A 20,754-nucleotide genomic window follows, 5' to 3' on the forward strand; every position below is an offset into this window, starting at 1 on the left:
TGACGCAAAAGCGGTAGTGCATGATAAAGAAATATATACTGTTCAAAATAATGTATGATCTCAAGCACATGCACCCTTATTTATTGTGTAATTACTAGTTCCATTTCCTTACAGTTGGATCCTTCAGCTTTACCTTTAGTTGCCCACGTTAAAAATGGTGTTACAAGCAATTTGAGTGAGTGAGGCGCAGGAGTTTGAACTTTCTTCGACGTACAAGACTTTATTATTTAAACTTTTGCATATCCCGTTAACGTTAGTAACGTCCTCACACTACGACCTTCAGTAAACAGATAACCCAAGATTTCCGCTGCTCGCCTGGCATTGTCCTCGTTATATACCAGCGTAATTTGATGTTATTCTCAGATATGTACATACTACTCACACAGCTGATACTATCAGCTGGTCTAATGACATTTCTCAAAATATTGCAGTGTTCTCTGTGATTATCTCTAGTTGATGGTTCTTGATACTGCTGTATTCCTTGGTAATATTATGCTTTTAATATGTGTTATTCTGATGCGTTGTGTTTTACACGCTTGCTGTTTGTCACTTGTAAAAATGGACAACTTTTTCCTGGAATATATGAAACGAACATATGTGAAGTATTACATCTTACATCCTACCTGTGGCCACCGGTGACGCCTCAGGAGTTGACTGAATGACTTCGCCGCAGCTGGGTAGGGGCTCATAATGACGGCCGGCCGCGCCGTGCCACAAGTCACGCGTGCAGCGTGTCTGGCCCACGGGCGGCGCTGGCCCGGCCTGCCTGCCGCTCGGCTCCGCTCGGTCCTTCTCGAAGGCGCCCGGAAGAGCGCGGCGCTTCACCCGGCGTCGCGGTGCGGCGTCTTCCGGCCGGCACAAGTCTCTCGAGTTCGGCAGACTCGCGCTGTCAGCGCTGTTTACCCTTCGCTGTGTGATCTCGGTACGATGGAGGTTCACTGGGCCAGTGGCTGTTTGCACGAAGGAGGCAGTCGAGCGATCTACCGTCGCGATTCTTTAAAATGAGTGGCAGTGACAGAAGAGAGCGAAGAGGTTTCTCAATTCATATACGTTACAGGTAGTGCATATCTACTGTGAAACGACATTAGATGTACGTGTACATGGATGCTCTGCAGATCACACTTAAGTGCCTGGCGGAGGGTTCATCGAATGACCTTCACAACAATTCTCGATTATTCCGATATCGAACAGTGCGAGGAAATAACGAATGCCTATACTTTTCTCTAATAGCTCCCGTTTCCTTTATTTTATTACGACGATCGTTTCTCCCTAAGTATGTCTGCGTTAGCAAAATATTTTCGCATTCGAAGGAGAAAGTTGGTGATTGAAATTTCGTGAGATGATTGTGCCACAATGAAAAACGTCTTTTTGATGTCCACCCCAAATAATGTATCATGTCAGTAACACTGTTTCCCCTATTTCGGGGTAATACAGAACGTGCAGCTCTTCTTTGAACTTTCTCAATGTACTCCGTTAACCCTATATGGTGAGGATCCCACACTATACAGCGGTACTCCAAAAGAGGGCATACAAGCGTAACGTAGGCAGTCTCTTTAGAAGATCTGTTACATTTTCTAAATATTCTGCTAATGAATCGCAGTCGTTGGGTTGCCTCCACCTCAACATTATGTGTTCTTCCCAATTTAAGTCGCGTCTGCCCATTCTGATTTAGGTTTTACGTGATTTCCCTAAATCGCTCCAGGCAAATGCTGGGATGGTTCCTTTGAAAGGGCACGGCCGACTTCCTGCCCCATCCTTCCCTAATCCAATGATACTGATGACCTCGCTGTTTGGTCTCTTTCCCCCAAACAACCCAACCCAACCCCAACCCCCAATCTAAGTGGCTCGTAATTATAATTCCTATGGTTTTAGTTGAATCTGCGGGCTTTAGATTTAGTGATTTATCGTGTAACCGAAGTTTAACAGATTCCTTTTAGCACTCATATGGAGGACTTCATTATCTAGGATCAATTGCCACTTTCCAAAATATACAGATATATTTTCTAAATCGTTTTGCATTTTTTGATCTCAGATTGTTCCTCAGATTGTTACGAAATCATTTATATAGATAAGGAACAGCAGTGGGCCTATAACACTACGTTGGGGAACGCCAGAAATCACTTCTGTTTCACTCGATGACTGTCAGTTATAAGGAACTGTGACCTCTCTGACAGGATATCACGAACCCAGTTAGCTAACTTAGATGATATTCCATAAGCACCCAATTTCAGTAGAAGCCCCTCGTGTGGTACAGTGTCAAAGGCCTTTTCGAAATCCTTGTCGATAGCACTCAACACTTCGCGCTTCACAAGAATGATGTTTTCTGAATCCGTCTTTACTGTGTGTCAACAGACCGTTTTCTTCGAGGTAATTAATAGTCCTCACACGCAATATATGTTCCAAAATCCTACTGGATATCGAAGTTAATAATATGGACCTGTAATTTACTGGATTACTCCTTCCACCGTTGTTGAATATTGGTGTAACCTGTGCAGCTTTCCAATCTTTTCATACGGATCTTTCGTCCAGCGGACGGTTGTATGAGGTTGTTATGCATGGAGCTGTTGCATCAGCATACTCTCAAGGAAACGTAATTGGTGTACAGTACGGACCGGAAGACTTGCTGTTATTAAGTGATTTAAGTTGCCTCACAAATCGGAGGATATCTGCCTCTAGGTTACTCATGTGGAGAACTGTTCTTGATTCTGATTCTGGAATATGCAGAAAGAGTTTAAAGATTTGATTGACAATGAAACAGGATAAAATCACGAATGTCGACAGACGAGATTCCTTGTTTTGTACATCAAAAAGCACTTTGTGCTAAACTTGCAGGCCTTTGGCACATGGCGAAATTGGAAGAAAGCACAGTATAATTGCTGAAGTCACACGCATCTTCCGTTTTCAGCTGCAACGGTTTTCAGTGAAACTGAACGATTCCTATGGAGACTTCATATCGTACTGCAAAGTATGTAGGTTATGTCGAGAGACATACCTGGAACGACTTAAAACTTGCTAGCGTTTAATAAAGGAATGCAGGAACGAAAATTAAAACATGTGCAATCTAGCGCATATTTCACATTTTAACTGGACTTGACTGCACACTGCCCACAGTAATGCACTGCAAGGTAACTTTTTCCTCATTTGATGGGGATGGATTTAAAAAGAAAATCGCGTTTCTGGAACGGACACATTCTGACAAAGACAGTGAAGTTCCCTAAGATCACTGGTGTTAAAGGAAATACGGAGTTTGAAGAATACGTTGTGGCCCAGAAAGAATTACAAGGGTAGTTTTATAAAGTTTTTGAGATTTTTAAAAGTTTTTTTACATTAACGCTTCATTGCGTATTAATACAGGTTACGTAACATCAGTGCTGTTGTGCCAAGTTATCCTTTTCCTCTGTGTAAATTTTTCTGTCAAAACATGTCTACCAAATGCGATGTTTGCTGTAGAAATCTGAAGGCGGGGATGTGAAGACTGTGTAGGTTATGGTTTATTGGGGCGAATGTAGCGGCGAGGAAACTGGGTAGATAAGACGCTCTCCATGGCAACGTACGTTATGTAGAAAGGACAGAAAAGTCGCTGAAAATGAGGCAAAAATTTGTGCCCTTGAGACTGAATTAGAAAATGAGGACTTGGAATTATGTAGGCTAAGGGAAGAAACAGGGACGGGAAAGGTAGAAGCAAAAAGAGAAACTGTTGAAAAAACTTCGAAATTTAGTTAGTAAATCAGTTTGGCTTGCTATCTGAAGTAGTGGAGGAACGGGATGTTCCAGATACCGCCAAAACCTCACACGGGCGATGTTCCTGTTGACACTACCGGTAGGTGAGGACACACTACGCATGCCCTGCACCTAAATAGGAAGGGGAAAGATAAGTCAGCTTCTCTATTAGCAGACACTGTAAGGGGGAGCCTCAGTCACACGAGGGTGGCCCCTGTGGTTAATGGCACCAGGTAGACAGGTTTCTTATGTTAAGGTCAAAGTCCAAACAGGCAACACTCAAGAAAAATTGAATAACAGAAGCTTCATGTACAGTAAATAGGGATGAAGCTAAGGGTAGTATCAACTTACTTCATCAGAATATCAGGGGAATAAAAAATAAAGTAGATGATCTGTTAGCATATGTAGATGACCTATTACGCTGTCAGCCAAAAACAGGAAGTTGTTAATCTGTGATGATTTCTAAGTTAACTTTCTAAACAGTTCAGATGGGAAAAGTGTAAGTGTTATTAATTGTATATAAAATAGAATCAGCTATCAATTTCCCTATACACATAGCTCAAGGCAGTAGCGCTCTAATAGATAATGTATTTGTACAGCAAGAGGGTGTAAAACTAACACATGCTTTTCCATTGATAAATGGATTGTCAGCCCATGATGTACAATTGATTAAATTAGAAAACACAGCAAAGTGTACAGTTCAGAAACCATGAAATAAAACTGTAAGGTTGCTCAACCCAGTGTTTATTGAGCACTTCAGAGAAAATTTAATAAATGTTAATTGGGGAGATGTATATAATGAGCCAAATGCACTTGTGCCTGGGCATGGCCCGTGAGCTGATGTCTTGGCCACCTCATTTCTACACTCCTCGTTTCTTTCGTAATTCCTACAAACACTAACACCTGTATTCGTACTGATAACTAATTTAAATACACGCTACTGGTGAATTTTGCTTAATAGGTAATCGGCCACTGTCCATGGCATATTTCTGTGCCTAAGACTTCGTCTCCTAAATGTGGAGGCACAAAACTAACTTGTGGAAAGAGACCTATCCGAGATTTCAATTTTGATGTATTCTAGAGCTTCCAGCAGATAAGGGCAACGCTACAATGCTCATGAAATAATGAACCTACTGCAGAAAAACTTGCGTTGTATTGCAACCATGAAGGTACAGTGAGATTAAAAGCAATCTCCCAAGATCAGTACTTAGGGTAACGGATCAGCTAGTAAAAGCCTCTTTGATTTTTCTCACCAACTAGAAGTGTCTTACTAAATCAGAACTGGTCCCATCAAGACTGTGTGGTATACCAAAAATTCACAAACCCCTCACTCCATTAAGACCAGTTGTTAGCGCTATGGACTGTTCGACAAGCGTGACTGCCAAATACCAGGACAGTCTTCTACAGACCTCTGTAGCAAAAAAAGACGTATAAAAGGTTCAGTTCATTATACAAAAAATAGAATCCTTCATGTCCATCAGATATTAGCCCATTTAGACATTCTATTACTGCTTACTATAGTTGATCTTAATAAAACGATGTCACATACGGAATGTACACTCTTAGACAAAAAAAAGGAACACTCCGTGAAGGAAATATCCGAAAGATACAGCAAGTAGTAGTTGTGCTGTACATGAGCACACAAACAAGTGGATGACTTCTTCAAGAGGGAAGCTTAACAAGTTAAGTAAGTCAATAATGCGTCCTTATGTAAGCAATTTTTCATCTTGACATTGATTGACAGAGTTGTTGGATGTCTCCCTTAGGAACATCATGCCATATTTTGTCCAAATGCTGCGGTAGATCGTCAAAATCCCGAGCTGGTAGGACGTCCCTGCCTATATCGCTCCAATTATTCTCAATTGCGAAGAAGTCTGGCAACCTTGCTGGCCAAGGTAGGGTTTGGCAAGTCTAAAAACAAATAGTAAAAACTCTCCCCATATGCGAGAGGGCATTATTTTGCAAAAAAAGTTAGCCAAGAATGGTTTACCTTGAAGGCAGCGAAACGGGGTGTAGAACAGCATAGGCGAACTGCTGTGCTGTAAGGGTACCACAGATTAAAACCAAAGAAGTCCTGCTGTGAAAAAAAATGACACCCCACACCATCACTCGAGGTTGTCAGACCATATGGCGGACGACAGTAAGGTTGGTATACCACGACCACCCGGGCAGAAATGCAAGTCCTGAGGGATGAAATAGACAGAATGGGTAGGAAAGCTAAGACGAAATGGCTGCCTGAAAAATGCGAAGAAATCGAAAAAGAAATGATTGTTGGAAGGACTGACTCAGCGCATAAGAATGTCAAAGCAACCTTGAGTGAAATTGTTAGCAAGGGGTGGTAACATGAAGAGTGCAGTGGGAATTTCACCGTCAAAAAAGGAGGAGGAAGTGGATATAGGGAAAGCGTACATGGAAGGCCTCCATGAGGAGGGAAGCTTTGTCTGATGTGATAGAAGATGAAAGAGGTGTCGATTTAGAAGACATAGGAGTCCAGTAATAGAATCAGAATTTAAAAGAGCTTTGGAGGACTTAAGATCAAATAAGGCAGAAGGGATAGATAATTTTCCATCAGGATGTCTAAAATCATTGGGGGGAACTGGCGACAAAGCGACTATTCACGTTGGTGTGTAAAATGTATGAGTCCGCCGACCTACCATCTAGCTTTCGGAAAAATATAATCCACACTGCAAGAGCTGACAAGCGCGAAAATTATCGAACAGCCTGCTTAACGAAATTAGAGAATACATCCAGCAAATAATTGAGGACGTAGGTCGCAAGTGCTGCACTGAGATGAAGAGGTTGGCTTAGGAGAGGAATTCGTGGTGGACCACATCAAAAGAATCAGAAGACTGATGACGCAAAAAAAGAAAAAAAAAACGAAAAGTCTATAACGTTTCGTCTCCAAATGCTGGAGACATCTTCAGCGGCTATAAAGGCTCAGGCAGCAGTTTGAGACTTCTATAAACTCTACAAGCTGAACTGTTTGTTCGGATCCCTGCCACAGTCGGGCTGTGACGTCATCAGACGGCTGCTTAAGAGCGCAGAGTCCCGAGTGCGTGTGTTGTCGAGCTTCTGCTGGGGAACACTTGGCGCTGGTTTCTGTATTCAGCACTGAGGTCAGCAACTAGTCTAATTTCACTCATTCTTCTTTCCGTTAAAGTTGCTGTATTCCTGAATTTCGCTGAACATTTTTGTACTTCCCTCCTTCATCATGGGTAATAATATTTTAATTGTAATGGTTTCTTCGCAGTTACTTACTTTGTACCTATATTTTTCTTTCCAACTTTTGTTATTGTCATTTTCAGAGATATCCATTCCTCTTCAAGTGGACTGCCTACTGGAATATTCCTTGTTGCTGTATCCATAGCCTTGCAGATCTTCAAGAGTATCTCGTCATTCCTTAGTACATCTGTAACTGACACATTTGCGTATAGATTCTTTCTGACTTATCTCTTAAACTGCAACGTACTGTTTATCATTACTACATTGTGATATGAGTCTATATCTGCTCCTGCGTATGCCTTAAATCCACTATATCCTTTCGGAAGCTCTGTCGGACCATGATGTAATCTAACTGTAGTTCCCCATATCACCCAGCCTTTTCCAATTATACATCCTCTTCTTGCGACTAAGAGTATTCGCTATTACTAGCCGAAATTTATATCAGGACTGAGTTAGTCTTTCTTCTCTCTCATTCCCTATCCCAACCCCATATTCTCCAGTAACCATTTCTTCCACGTTTTCCCCTACAACTGCATTCCAGTTTCCCACGAGTAATGGAGTTTCATCTCCGTTTACGTCCTGTATTACCCTTTCAATACCTTCATATACTTTTTCTGTCTCTTCATCTTAAGCTTCCGATGTCGGCATGTACTATCTGAAATATCGTTGTCGGTATTGGTTTGCTGTCGATTGTGATAAGCGTAACTGTATCACTGAACTGTTCACTGTAACACACTCTCTGCTCTACCTTCCTAAAGAATCCTACTCCCGTTATACTGTTTCGTGCTACTGTTGATATTACCATAATAGCAGCCCAAAATACGACAGTCCCGCCCCGCAGCAGAACCCATGGATAGAGACCTGCACCGGTGCCTGGTCGCCTACACAGCCTTGTACGACGATCCCCAGTCGACGTTCGAAACCTGTACTCACCGGTGAACACAAGCCCACTCCACTGATCCAAGTTCTGTTTCACGTGTCCCCTTAGCCAATTTCTTCGCACTCCAAGGTCCCAGGTAGTTGTTTACTGTTGTTCGTAGTCGTGGCCTAGTGACCACATTCATCTAGTGGAACCGGCTACTTACTGACTGTGTCGACGAGCCTCCATGTTGACACCAAACAGAGGGAGTACTTTTACAGATAGAGACTCCAGCAAAACACAAGCGGAACTGAGCCCACAGAGCTCTACCTCCATGATACAGAGGCACACATATGTGCCCCTGGATTAGACCAAAATTTCCTGCAGCCACTTCCTTAATTACCTTGGTGCCTCCCTCTTCCTGTCACTGTCATTTATGCAGCACTGCACGGACCTGTGAAAGTCTTTTGGTTCTATTCTAAATCAACTGCGCTACATTCCTACAAAAAACTGGGGAGCAAATGTAGACAAACAAAACAACGCTGCAATTTCTGTTGGTTATTGAGCTGTCGCATATTGTGCTATAGCATGGGAGAATTGCACTCACACAGTTAAGACGTAAGGAGCCATGTTGACTATTAATGACATTGCTACAACAGCTCTGACTTAGGGGTTGCATGTTCTGTTAAATTTTGTCCCTGCTAATCTCACAATCAAGGATGCCAATGTGCTAATTCCTAAGACAGAGTGCTATAAGAATTCAGTCCAACTCAGTAAGGTAGCGCAGTATGGTCTTTCTTGTCACGAAAGACCAAGATTCAACCTCATCCAAACGGCACAAGAGAACATGGCAACGTCTTGAAAACGTGGTATTATAGTGGAAGTGCTGCTCGTGACTATGTCGCCAAGGAGCAGACGGTGAGCCATGTTGTGGGGGAGCGCCCACTCCATGCCTTTGAACGCGGTCTGCTGCGCTTGTCCACTCAGAGTTCTGGCTGCATGTTTGTATGTGAATTCTTGTATTTAATCAGAAACGATCAGTTCGCCAGAATATGTAAGCAGACTCGCATACCAGCCGTAATGTACGCCATAATTCCTGACACCTCGATTCGTCTCTAATGGGCTGGCGACCTCTATCAATGGGAAACGTGAAAGCTGGAGAAGTGCAAGTTGAGTTTAGTTTTCACTATTCTATTCTACAAAATACAGTCAAGTTTCATAATATCATTTGTCACATAAGCTGACTCGATTTTATTTTGAAAGGTTGAACAACATGGTATGGAACATGACAACGCTGCAAACGGATGATCTGAGGCATCATATCCTGTCCCAGTCAGTGCATGCTGTTCAACGCATCACAAGAGCGACGATCGGCAGGGTGAATTGTGAGTGGTGGCGTCCAGTTCAGTTTGAGTGGAGGGACAAACCTGGTGAGTATATTATTTGGAAGTTCGTTATTGTTAAATAAAGCGCAATGTGCTCATTTAGGTTTTCTATAAAAACTCTCGTCGAAGTTAATCAACACATGGTGATGGAGTTGCACCACATTTGGAAATTCTGTCCTAATTAAAGTGCACAGAAATAAAAACATAAGAACTAAATAATAATCACACCGGAGAAAAGAAACAGTTATCTAATCACAACCGATTTCATCTAACAAGAGAAGATCACCAACCAGGACTCATATACGAGACGCACACTTGCAAGGTGTGAGCCCCAGCTGTCTATGTCGCGCGGAGATTTGGACCACGATTATGACTGTACGCAGTTAAGACCTTCTGAACACATAGCTTTTCAACGTTCGTGTACCACGTGTTTCTGGCACGCTCCGCTGCGTTCGCCCATTGTCGGAGCTCGAACTACTGTACGGCACGGTGAGTAAGAGATTCGCGTTTATAGTGCCAGTCAACCGACAAGCGACAGTGTGGCACCTCCAGGAGCAGTATACAGTGACGGTCAAATTGCCACGCCTAAACGTCAAAGCTCGTGACAGTTGTGACCGATAAGCGTCTTTATATGTGGCTATTCGACTAACTCTTACACGAGGCAAAAGAAACTCTATGAGCGTTTCTTTGTGCTACTATTTGTACCTTGCAATTTAGTTGCGGCAGCCATAGAGAAGACCCGTTAAATGGAGAGAAGAATAGTTGATTGACGTTAGACAATTCTTTATGAGAGGATGGCGGTGACAATGATGACGATACCCTTTCACCACGATCATTTTCGTCAAACAACTTCATTGGCACAATGCGACGGAGACGTAAAATCGCGAACTGACTGTTTAGGAAGCTTGCTTTGAAGAGGTAATATTGTCAGGTTTCACCTTGCCTCTGTCCGTAACAGAGATCTGTGTGTGTGTGTGTGTGTGTGCGTGTGTTTTATAAAAAACTGCTGCAGAATATGTCCTAAAATATTGCTAAACAGTGTTGACCATATATGCGCATGGCATTGAAATACTATCTGCTCATATGTCTTACCCGTTTTTCATGTTAAATCACATGTGTTCTACTTGAAGAACAAAGTTTCGGAACACATGGGGCAGACGTGACCGGCTCCACACACGTCTTCCTACACTTGCGACATGAAGCGGTCTGAGGGCTCTGGACGTCACCCCGCTGCACAGTACTCTGCACTCGTGCATCAGGCAGCTGCAGTGGGGCGGAGCCAGTGGCAGGCAACCTGCACCTACAGAACTTTAAAAACTCTGCATTCAAGACGTCTGAAATGAGTATTATCATAAGTGTGGCCATTTATTTTAAGAGAGGATGGGTGTTTGGTATCTAGGGTTGAGATCGTGCAAATTTACGTTTTTCTCCTTACAAAAGAAGGTCGAGTTAGTTACGTTTACGTGGAAGGTTACAAGTAAAAAACATGAAGGTTGAGGACAGATTTCATTCGATGTCAGATAAGGAGAGATCATGCTGACACAGGAGTAGAGCACACCGCCTCTAGCCCTGACAAGGGCCTGAGTTCGCAGACAAGGAGAGTCCACGAGTCTCCAGTTGTGTCGTGTTCAGCTGACGTCACTCAACAGGTCCCGTAGAGCCGCCAGATCGCAGCGACGTTGAGACCGCCGCTGTCCACACGCTGGAGCCAGACATTTGCTGTGAGGCTGAGACCGGATGGCTTAGCGGGCATGTCGGGATGCGGCAGGTCGGCTGAGTGTTCGGTCGTCCAGCCAGGAGCGTGTCCACGCGGTCTGTGAACACGGCTGCTGTCTTGGGAGCGTCCCCAGGGCACTCAGCATGAAGGTAGCGCACAGGTCCCGATTAAAAAATCACTATGCGATGTGATGCGATCTAGACTGCTCGCTCACTAAACCTCAGCACAGATCTCTGACACGTGACGTTTTAAGACTCCCGTTCATTGTCGTTGCGATAAAAGTGACAATGCAGGAAGGTACTGTAACTTTTACGAAATTTTTAGACCTTTAATGCCATACGCTACAGAGCGTACGGGGATCCACTACACGATGCCAACCCCAGCAGAAAAGACACTAAGAGTCGCAAGAAACGACAGAGTCCGTGTCCTTAGAAATAGTGTAGAGTGCGTTATAAAAAGTGGCGGAATTTGGCACATTGTGTACATTTATTTACTTCTTTATGCGTTTATTCCACCTGATAAAATTAAGGCATTAGTGCACTCTCTTACATATAACCTGACATCTCAGTAAGTCAACATTATGACATGTGAAGTACACGAGCAGCATGCGGTAGTGATAATTATACTACTTCTGCTAATATCAACAACAACAACAACAATGGAGACACATAAGAATACACGTTCCTCTTGATGGGACATGCACAACTGTTGATACACATCCCAGTGATAAAATCAACTGCTGAAGTACAATTTTGCAACTGTTGCATGTTATGCTTTATATCAGAATACACATACCACAAAAATTGTAGCTCTGCATCTTTAAGTTGACTTAGATGTAAAACAGTGTAACTGTTTCAAACTGTGGATGCATTACTTTTACATGTTTGTTCGCCTTTCTTTTAACAAATTACATAATGATAAAAATATCAAAACTGCAATTACTTAACATTATTGCTTCAGTACAAACAGTCATGATTGCACATGAGGTTTGGCCTTGGAGCGGAGTGGAAGAGAAGGGATTCCTTTTCTCTCTCCCTCTGTCGCTCTTTGTTTTAACTCGCAACCGTCGGTAGCTATAGAAAACTCTCGCTTCCTCACGGGAGGTACGCTTCCAAAAGGATCGAGGCACAGGAAAGTTCCGTGTGAGGTAACGTCCTGGTGAGGCTCTTGTTAATACTCGTACTTCTGTATTTATGGGAAGAATTGTCCGATTATCTACGGCTAGAAGTCGAAATTTATCGTTTTCTAAATCCTGCTCTTAGATTGTGTGGCTCGCCTAGGGCCAGATATAAGCTCAGATCTCAATTGAATTGCGATGAAGAGTGGATACGAGTTTAAGAGAATTGTCTGGAAGAATAAATGCGGAAAGGAGTGGGACACTGAAGTGGAGAGCATTCATGAAATGCGTCTGAATTTCTCTTGGGCTGTAGATACTACGTTGATGAATACCACACAGGCAGTTCATTTGAACAGGAATGGACATCTATGAAAAGGGCATCACAGAAGTTGGAAAAACAAAGTTAATAACTGGCAACCAATGCTCTACAATCGCTATAAAGTTAAGAGATGTTCAATTGACTCTTTTATTAGAACATGTTACGCGTTTCAGGTTTAACATCCATCTTCAGACATATGTTACAAACACGTACAAAACATAAGCGAACAGCACACTCAACGCGTCTCAACGTTACAGAAAGTGAGATGTAGTCATATGAGTTACATACCACAAACTTCAACTCCTTCCTACCCAACCAGGCGTACAGCCTTGACAACTCAAAGAAAGTGTCGAATAACATATGACTGCGGCACGAGCAGTCTTGAAGCAGAGCGTATACTGACGCTAAACAAGTCAACCAGCAGGGAAGCGCCCTCGGTACATGTGCTCCATGTGTTAACATGTAATTTAAGAATAATATACTCATCATATAAATCTAACAGTGTGTAATTACGACTAGCAGTCGGAATAGTACTTCTGTACACGTTAACACTAAAAGTTTTTTTAATTTTTTTTAAACTCCAAATTTTTTACATTGCCATACTATGCCTATAGCCAGTAGTGGCACTAAACACTACTCAAAACATATGTCAATATAAAATAAATAATAGGGAGAGGGGGGGGGGGGGAGTTTCTCGGTGAATAAACGTTTCAACCTCTCAAATCTGTAAAAGAATACCACCAAATTAAATATAACCAACATTATCCATCATAAACTAAAGCCCTGTGATCAGCTCGCGTACACAAACGTCTTAGGCGCCATCTGTTATAGCCAACGACAACCACATCGGCCCATCCGCCTATCCAGTTGCAGCCAACTGATACTCATGGGCCATGACTGCCCAGACACCAACTTACACCCCTCTGCCACATGGAAAAAGTTTAATGGTGAGAAGAAGAGCATTTTCATAAAATCGCAAAAGATACGTGGGCTATACCTCATACATTCCTTATATAAACTAGTGGCACGACAATTGCCCGAGTCCTACCTATGCTATCCGGATTCCGGAGAGCTATAGGTTTTTAAAAAACAAATACAAAACATTAAAAGTGTTAAAACTTTAGTCTAAAATCAATAAAATAAACCATGGTGTCACCAAAGAGCACCCAAAGGGCACCGTGGTGGACAAATCTGTAAATGACAACCTATATGCTCATCTAACTTTCCCTGTATGACGATAAACTAGCCAACCACTGGGCAAAAAACGTAGCTTATCATAACGGTACGTCGACAGAACACCACCAGCTCCTATAAAATACACAATCATACTTCTAATGAGGGGATAATAGATACCAAGTTCAAAATAGTATCCGTTCAAACAAGCCAGAAAACCAGTTGTTCCCACCAGAAGCCTGTTTATTAAATACTGGGTGTGCAGCGTGCTGTATACGTGCGTAGATCTCCAGATCTTCAAAGTTATCTAAAATCTTCCCTTTAGGTTACAAATGCTGAATTCTTGGGCTATCTTCTATCGGGGCCCGCTTTTGGCCAGTCTCCCTCATATGGCACCCCAGCCCACTATTGTTACTATAGTTATGTTCTCTAAACCTTGTGGCAAAATCCCTACCCGTCTGGCCAATGTATGTCCCAGCACATCCCCCACACTTAATTTCGTATACACTGGATTGCTTAAACTTATCTGTTTTCCCTTCATCCGTATGTACTAATATTCCCCCCAACTTCTTCTTTGTATGGAAGCTTACGCAAACGCCAGCCTTCCTGAAGGCTCTAGTTATTTTTTGGCAACATGGTCCAACATATGGAGTATCATGGCGGCTGCAGTGTAACACGTGTTACGTTCGGCTCGCGAAATTTAGTTGAACTCGAAGGTGTTCTCGCAGGTGGTGTTGTCTAGTACCAGTGGAAATTGTGTAAACAACAGTGTTCTGTGCAGTAGTGCTATTTTTTTCTGTGCTCCGCCAATATCTTTGAGAAAATGGTAAACAGAAGAGTCAACAGCAGCGCGTCCAGCAGCGGGGAAGCAGCAGGTGCGTCGGGTCTGCTCTTGGCGGAAGGTGCGGCCGCGGCTCCCGGTATAGCGGAGCTGGTCCGCTCTGAGGTAAACGCTGCGCTTCACGATAAAAACAATCTCGATCTGATAGCAGGCACTATACCGGATACTGTAACGGCAGCAGTATTGGCCAAAATGCGTGAAACTGTTGAGGCGAATACTGCCGAAATTACAGCACTAAAAAAGTCTGTGTCTGAATACGAGAAAAAGGCACGAGAGTTGGAAGTGAAACTATCTGCCGCAACAGACGAGCTAGAACAGTACCAAAGGCGAAATAGTCTACGACTGTTTGGAGTAGCAGAAAATAAGGAAGAAGACACCGACAACCTGCTTATACGGGTTGCACGTGAAAAATTAGGCGTTGAAGTGACCAAGGCAGACATTGACAGGAGTCATCGGGTGGGGCGAAAACTACCAGGTGCTACCAAACCTCGTCAAATAATAATTAAATTTTTCTCGTACCGAAAAAGGGCAGAGATCTTTACCCAGAAGAAGAAGTTAGCAAGGACAGGGCTTACAATAAGGGAAGATCTGACACACGAACGGCTAAAGATTTTAAACAGTGCCATATCCCATTTCGGTCTTCAGAATGTGTGGACTCAGGATGGCAGAGTAATCATTAAGACAGCAGCTGGAAAGAAGACAGTCACAAACATGACAGAACTGAATAGTATTAAGTGAAGCTACTCGAGCCAAAAGTGCAAACTTAACACCATTTGCAAATTGTAACAGCCCTATACTCTGATATAGTCTTGTAATAGTATTAACTTTTTAATTATACCCATATTTGTACCTTCAACTAATTGTTTTTGTAACTGTATTAACTTTTTACTATTTTTTTGTATCTATAGCTCTAACCATTACTTAATTTTAGTTACTGCTAATACTTTTTTCGTTTTCATTTTCTCTTCCATTCTGTAATAGTTCTATTGTAATTATTAGTCTCTCCTTTAGTTCGTTAATCACCCATCTCTTCGGTTTAAATTGTTCATAACAAAAATCACTATCAGTATCACTTTAGCAAATTTCAATCTAATTGTAGCGTCCTACGATAATCACTACCAGTATCACTTTAGTAAATCTCAATTCAATTCTAGCTTCCTACGATAATCTATTAATTATGAAGCTTACTTCTCTCTGCTGGCAGCATCGGCCTCTTAAATCACTCCCCTTTCCCTTATTTCCACCCTAAGATGTTTCAAATATGCCAATTACATTTCTCCTCTTACGACATAGGATACACAGTGACACACAGCCGTCACTATTTTGGTCATATTCTCCTTGCACCGAATACCACTAATCCATTTTCTATTCTCCCGCAACCTCAGGAAATCTCTTGCAGTCGCCTTTCTTTCGGCACTCGCGGAGTCACAAACAGGGCGCGCAAAATCTTGGACACCCCTGTGTTATGTCACTCGTCGGCAGCAGCGGCCAGTGCCCCTCGCGGCAGGTAGTGCCTAACAAAGTGACAAACCAGTCTGCCACCCTACTCCAGGCTGCTCGGCGGAACGCGTCAGAGCTTTTAGCGGCTCACTGCAACATCCAGTCTTTACCTGCACATTACGAAGAACTTAGCCTCCTCTTCAACCAACTAAACTACCACGTAATCCTCTTATCCGAAACGTGGTTGAAACCACACATATCCTCTGCATCTATTCATCTCCCAGGGTACACATTTCTTAGGGCAGACAGATAAAAAAAGCGAGGTGGCGGCGTCGGCGCGTATATTCGAACAGACCGCAAAGCGAAAGTATTATGTACGTCAAACCCTGCTGAAGAAAAAGAGGCTGAATTCAAGTTCATTAAAATAAATATACAAAGTCGGAAGTTCTTGACTGGCGTCGTGTGCAAGCCGCCAAAAATAAGCTCAATGGGTTCCTTCCAGTTGGAATTACATTCACTTCAGTGTCATTACGAACATGTCATCGTAATGGGTGACTTGAACATAGACCTGCTAAGAGACACTCCCTCCGCAATAAACCTAAGAAGACTGTTTAGTTGCAATAGCATGAACATTCTTCCATTACAACCTACACACCATACGGCGCACAGTCATACTCTTATAGACGTAATCGCAACGAAACAGACTGACAAAGTAAGAGATGTTGGTCAAACATCGGACCCTGGCCTCTCAGCACATGATGTAATATTCGTGGCCTACTCTGTGCAGCCCCCAAGGATCAAATCGCGTTACGTAACTTGGAGGAACATGAAACGTATTGACCTTGACGCTCTAACAGCCGATTGCTCAGAAATCTCATGGCATCAAATAATCAGAGAACCTACAATCGACGGCAAAATTAATGAACTTGGTGTTAAACTCACTGCCCTCTATGACAAACATGCACCTGTGCGCAAAATCCGTGTAAGAAAATCTCCTGCTCCATGGCTGACAGCTGAATTACGTCAAATGATGACTAATAGGGATGCTGCCCATAGGCGTTTCAAGGCAGATCCGAAACCCGAGCGTTTCGAAGAATATAGAAAGCTACAGAACAGAGTGAAACAATGCATTCGCAATGCTAAAATCAGGCACGCTCGCTCCCTTGTATGCAGCGATCCGACGCCCACGACTCTATGGAAGAATCTCCGTAGTTTGGGGGTCGGAAAGGCAAAATCGGAAACTACTTTTCATGTGTCAGCTAACGAATTAAATGAATTCTTCTCTGCACCTCTGAATACCCGCACGGCTGATAATTACCGACCATAAGAATCCCCAACCAGGATAACTAACAACGATACCTTCCGTCTAAAACATGTAACAACAAATACGGCAAGAAAAGCAATAATGAGAATCTCTTCTGATGCAATAGGCAACGACAGTATCGGTATAACCATGATTAAGAATGTTGCCGATATCTTAGTACCTGTCTTAACTGACATATTTAATTTTTCCCTCGTGAACGGAATATACCCCACTGCATGGAAAAGAAGCATAATTCGACCCATCCCTAAGATCGAAAACCCGCAACTGCCTAGTGATCACCGACCAATTAGCATACTGCCTGCTGTTTCCAAAGCACTTGAATGTATTGTTCATGACCAAATCACTGAACACTTGAATGAATTCAGCCTATATGACAAATTTCAATCCGGTTTCCGTAAACATCACAGCACAAACACTGCTCTAATTAAAGTAACTGATGACCTGAAATATGCCATCGACAATCGAAAGGCAACAATATTGACGTTACTGGACTTCTGCAAAGCTTTTGACACTGTTAATTTTGACATATTGCTCAGAAAAATGCAACAGCTTAATTTCTTTGATAGTGCAATGAGATGGTTTGAAAGCTACTTAAAAGACAGACCGCAATGTGTTGTCTGCGTAAATGAAAAATCTTCCTGGAAACGTGTTTCCTCGGGAGTGCCACAAGGATCAAACTTAGGACCACTTTTGTTTTCTTTATATGTCAACGATATTTCGTTGGTTGTGTCCTCCTGTAAATATCATTTCTATTCCGACTACCTCCAGCTCTACCTAAGTGTCAGACCTGAAGATGTAAACACTGCAATCGGTCAGATGAATGATGATCTGTCTTCAGTAGTGACATGGGACTTAAACTAAATGCAAAAAAGACGCAAGTAATCTTAATAGCCCATCAGAAATTGATAAGTTCAGATTTCCGCGAACGGCTACCTCCTGTTCTGCTCGGCGGTACTCCAATACCATATCAGAAAACAGTTAAGAACTTGGGTGTAACTTTGGATGAGCATCTCAACTGGGTGGAGAATACAGTCGCAGTGTGCCGAAAGACGTCTGCTTGTCTCTATGCTCTCAAAAAGTTTCGGAACATATTTCCACAGGACTTGAAACGCCAGCTCGTGCAAGCACTCGTTCTACCGAACCTCCACTATTGTGACGTGATCCAACAAGGCAAGAGTAGTGAAAACAAAAGACGGCTAAGCTAACCATGAATGCCTGTGTGCGTTACGCCTGCAACATTCGCCGATATGATCATGTTAGTGCTTCGTACTCCGAGCTAGGGTGGCTGCGGCCGGACAAATTGCGTGACTGCCACACTCTATGTCTACTTCACCGACTCCTCGTCGCGCAAGCACCCCAGTACCTTGCTTCAGAGATTAAAAACCTGTCATGCCATCATAATCGAAACACGAGGTCACTCTTATTTGGTATCCAAACTGTGCCCACTCACAAAACAAAAACTTTAGCAAACTCCTTCTCAGTTGCCGCTGTCCGCCTCTGGAACAAACTGCCCCTTACCTTGCGCAAAATTCAATCTCCTGCTGCTTTTAAGAAGAAGTTGAAGCATTTCCTGCTATCATCCTCATAACGTTCTCCACAAAATTAATGTACGAGGCCAATCCTCTCATCTGTCAAATAGCAAAGCTAGCGCATCCTATCTTGCTCCTGAGATGCCTTCCTCTTCATCTATCTCTATTAGCCACACAATCTTCTTTTCCTTTATATTTCCTTTATGTTTCACCATGTCTCTCTATTCTTCTCCTCCCTTCACCATGAGTCTCCCTCATACTCCCTGCTGCTAGCACTCCTATCTAAAATCTGTCTCTTCAATAATGTCTAATTATAACAGTACTTATGTTCTACGAATATAAACTCTATATGTATGTATTTTCCAGGTGTACCTTCCTAATTGTTTATTTCACTTTTTGTACTAGATGTAGTTTAACATGTCTACTAAAACATGTGAATGTAAAATAAGTAGAATGCTTGGTTAGATGTAAGAGAGGGCCTGATGGCCCTAATCTTGCCAGGTTAAATAAATCAATAAATAAATAAATATTCCATTGACACAATATTACTATTTAATTTTTGGCGGCCTGACTGCCGCGTCTTGTTAAGAATTTTAGCTCCAAACTCTCGTACAAAATTTTTCCGAGTACCCGTTAGCCTGTCGTAATTACACACTGTTAGATTTATATTCTGAGTATATTATTATTGAATTACATGTGAATGCATGGAGCACATGACCATGCAGCGCCCTGACACTTTCTGTGAGTTGTCAAGACTGTACGCCTGGTAGGGTAGGAAGAAGTTTAAGTTTGTGGTATGTAACTCATAAGACCAGATCTCATTTTCTGTAACGTTGAGACGTGTTGAGTGGGCTGTTCACTTATGTTTTGTACTTGCTTGTAACATATGTCTGAAGATGGGTGTAATCCCAAACGCATAACATGTTCTAATAAAAGATTCAATTGAACATCTCATGCGATTGAACAGCATCGGTGGCCAATTATTAACATAAAAATGATCGCAGGCCTCAGACGGGATTTTATGTTCCATATATCAAACAAAGGTAGATATAAGGAGCTAACGGAAAAGAAACCTTGGCAAACAAAAAACACTGCAACTGATCGGTAAATGTAGAAGGTGCAAAACCGTTCAGAGAAACACAGGAATACAGCAGTATAAGTCACTTGGGAACGAAGTAACTGGGGGTAGATGTGAAACCAAAGCGAAATGGCTGTTGGAAAAATGTGAAGAGAAAGAATAACACATGGGCGTCTGAAAGATTTATTCATTGAACAGATTACTCAAAAGAACATTTGATGTAATCTTTAAGAGTGCATTGGGAATTCCACTGTCAAATGCAGAGGAGAGTGCAGGTAGGTGGAGAGAGTAAACTGAAGGCATCTACGAGGGGAAAGACCCGTCTGATGACTTGACAGAAGAAGAAATGAGAATCACTGTGGAAGACACTGGAGATCCCACATAAGAGTTGAGTTGAGTTGTTTGGGGAAGGAGACCAGACAGCGAGGTCATCGGTCTCATCAGATTAGGGAAGGACGGGGAAGGAAGTCGGCCGTGCCCTTTGAAAGGAACCATCCCGGCGTTTGCCTGGAGTGATTTAGGGAAATCACGGAAAACCTAAATCAGGATGGCCGGACGCGGGATTGAACCGTCGTCCTCCCGAATTCGAGTCCAGTGTCTAACCACTGCGCCACCTCGCTCGGCGACCCCACATAAGAGTCAGAGCTTAACACAGCTTTGGAGGGCAGAAGCGATAGGTAACATACCTTCGGAGTTTCCGAAATCATTGGCGAAAGTGTCAACCAAGAACTACTGAAGTTGGCGTCTAGAATATACGAGAATGGCGCTATACCGTTAGATACAACCCTGAAGATATAAGCAGATACTTGCGAGGCCTATCGCACAATCAGCTTAACACCTCATGTATGGAATTTGTCGACAGAAATAATATATACAGAGGAATGGAATAGATAATAGAGGATACGATAGATGGCGATCATTTTGACTGTCAGAAGGCTATTAGCACGCGAGAGCAGCACGTCTGACATTGTAACTGATGAGGGAAGCAAAACTTGGGAAATAAAATGGACACATTCATAGGCCCTGTAGA

General features: G+C 42.7%; 1 protein-coding gene across 1 annotated transcript in view; it reads left to right on the plus strand.

Annotated features, from left to right (window-relative positions):
- Window positions 1-20,754, plus strand: part of LOC126442704 (uncharacterized) — a 109,103-nt gene that overhangs the window by 47,153 nt on the left and 41,196 nt on the right. Inside the window, exon 3 of the mRNA XM_050090754.1 lies at window positions 9,065-9,231. Coding sequence (XP_049946711.1) covers window positions 9,065-9,231 — 167 coding nt within the window. The remainder of the gene's footprint in view (window positions 1-9,064; window positions 9,232-20,754) is intronic.

The sequence above is a fragment of the Schistocerca serialis genome, unplaced genomic scaffold (assembly GCF_023864345.2).
Source record: "Schistocerca serialis cubense isolate TAMUIC-IGC-003099 unplaced genomic scaffold, iqSchSeri2.2 HiC_scaffold_1401, whole genome shotgun sequence".
Classification (NCBI taxonomy): domain Eukaryota; kingdom Metazoa; phylum Arthropoda; class Insecta; order Orthoptera; family Acrididae; genus Schistocerca; species Schistocerca serialis.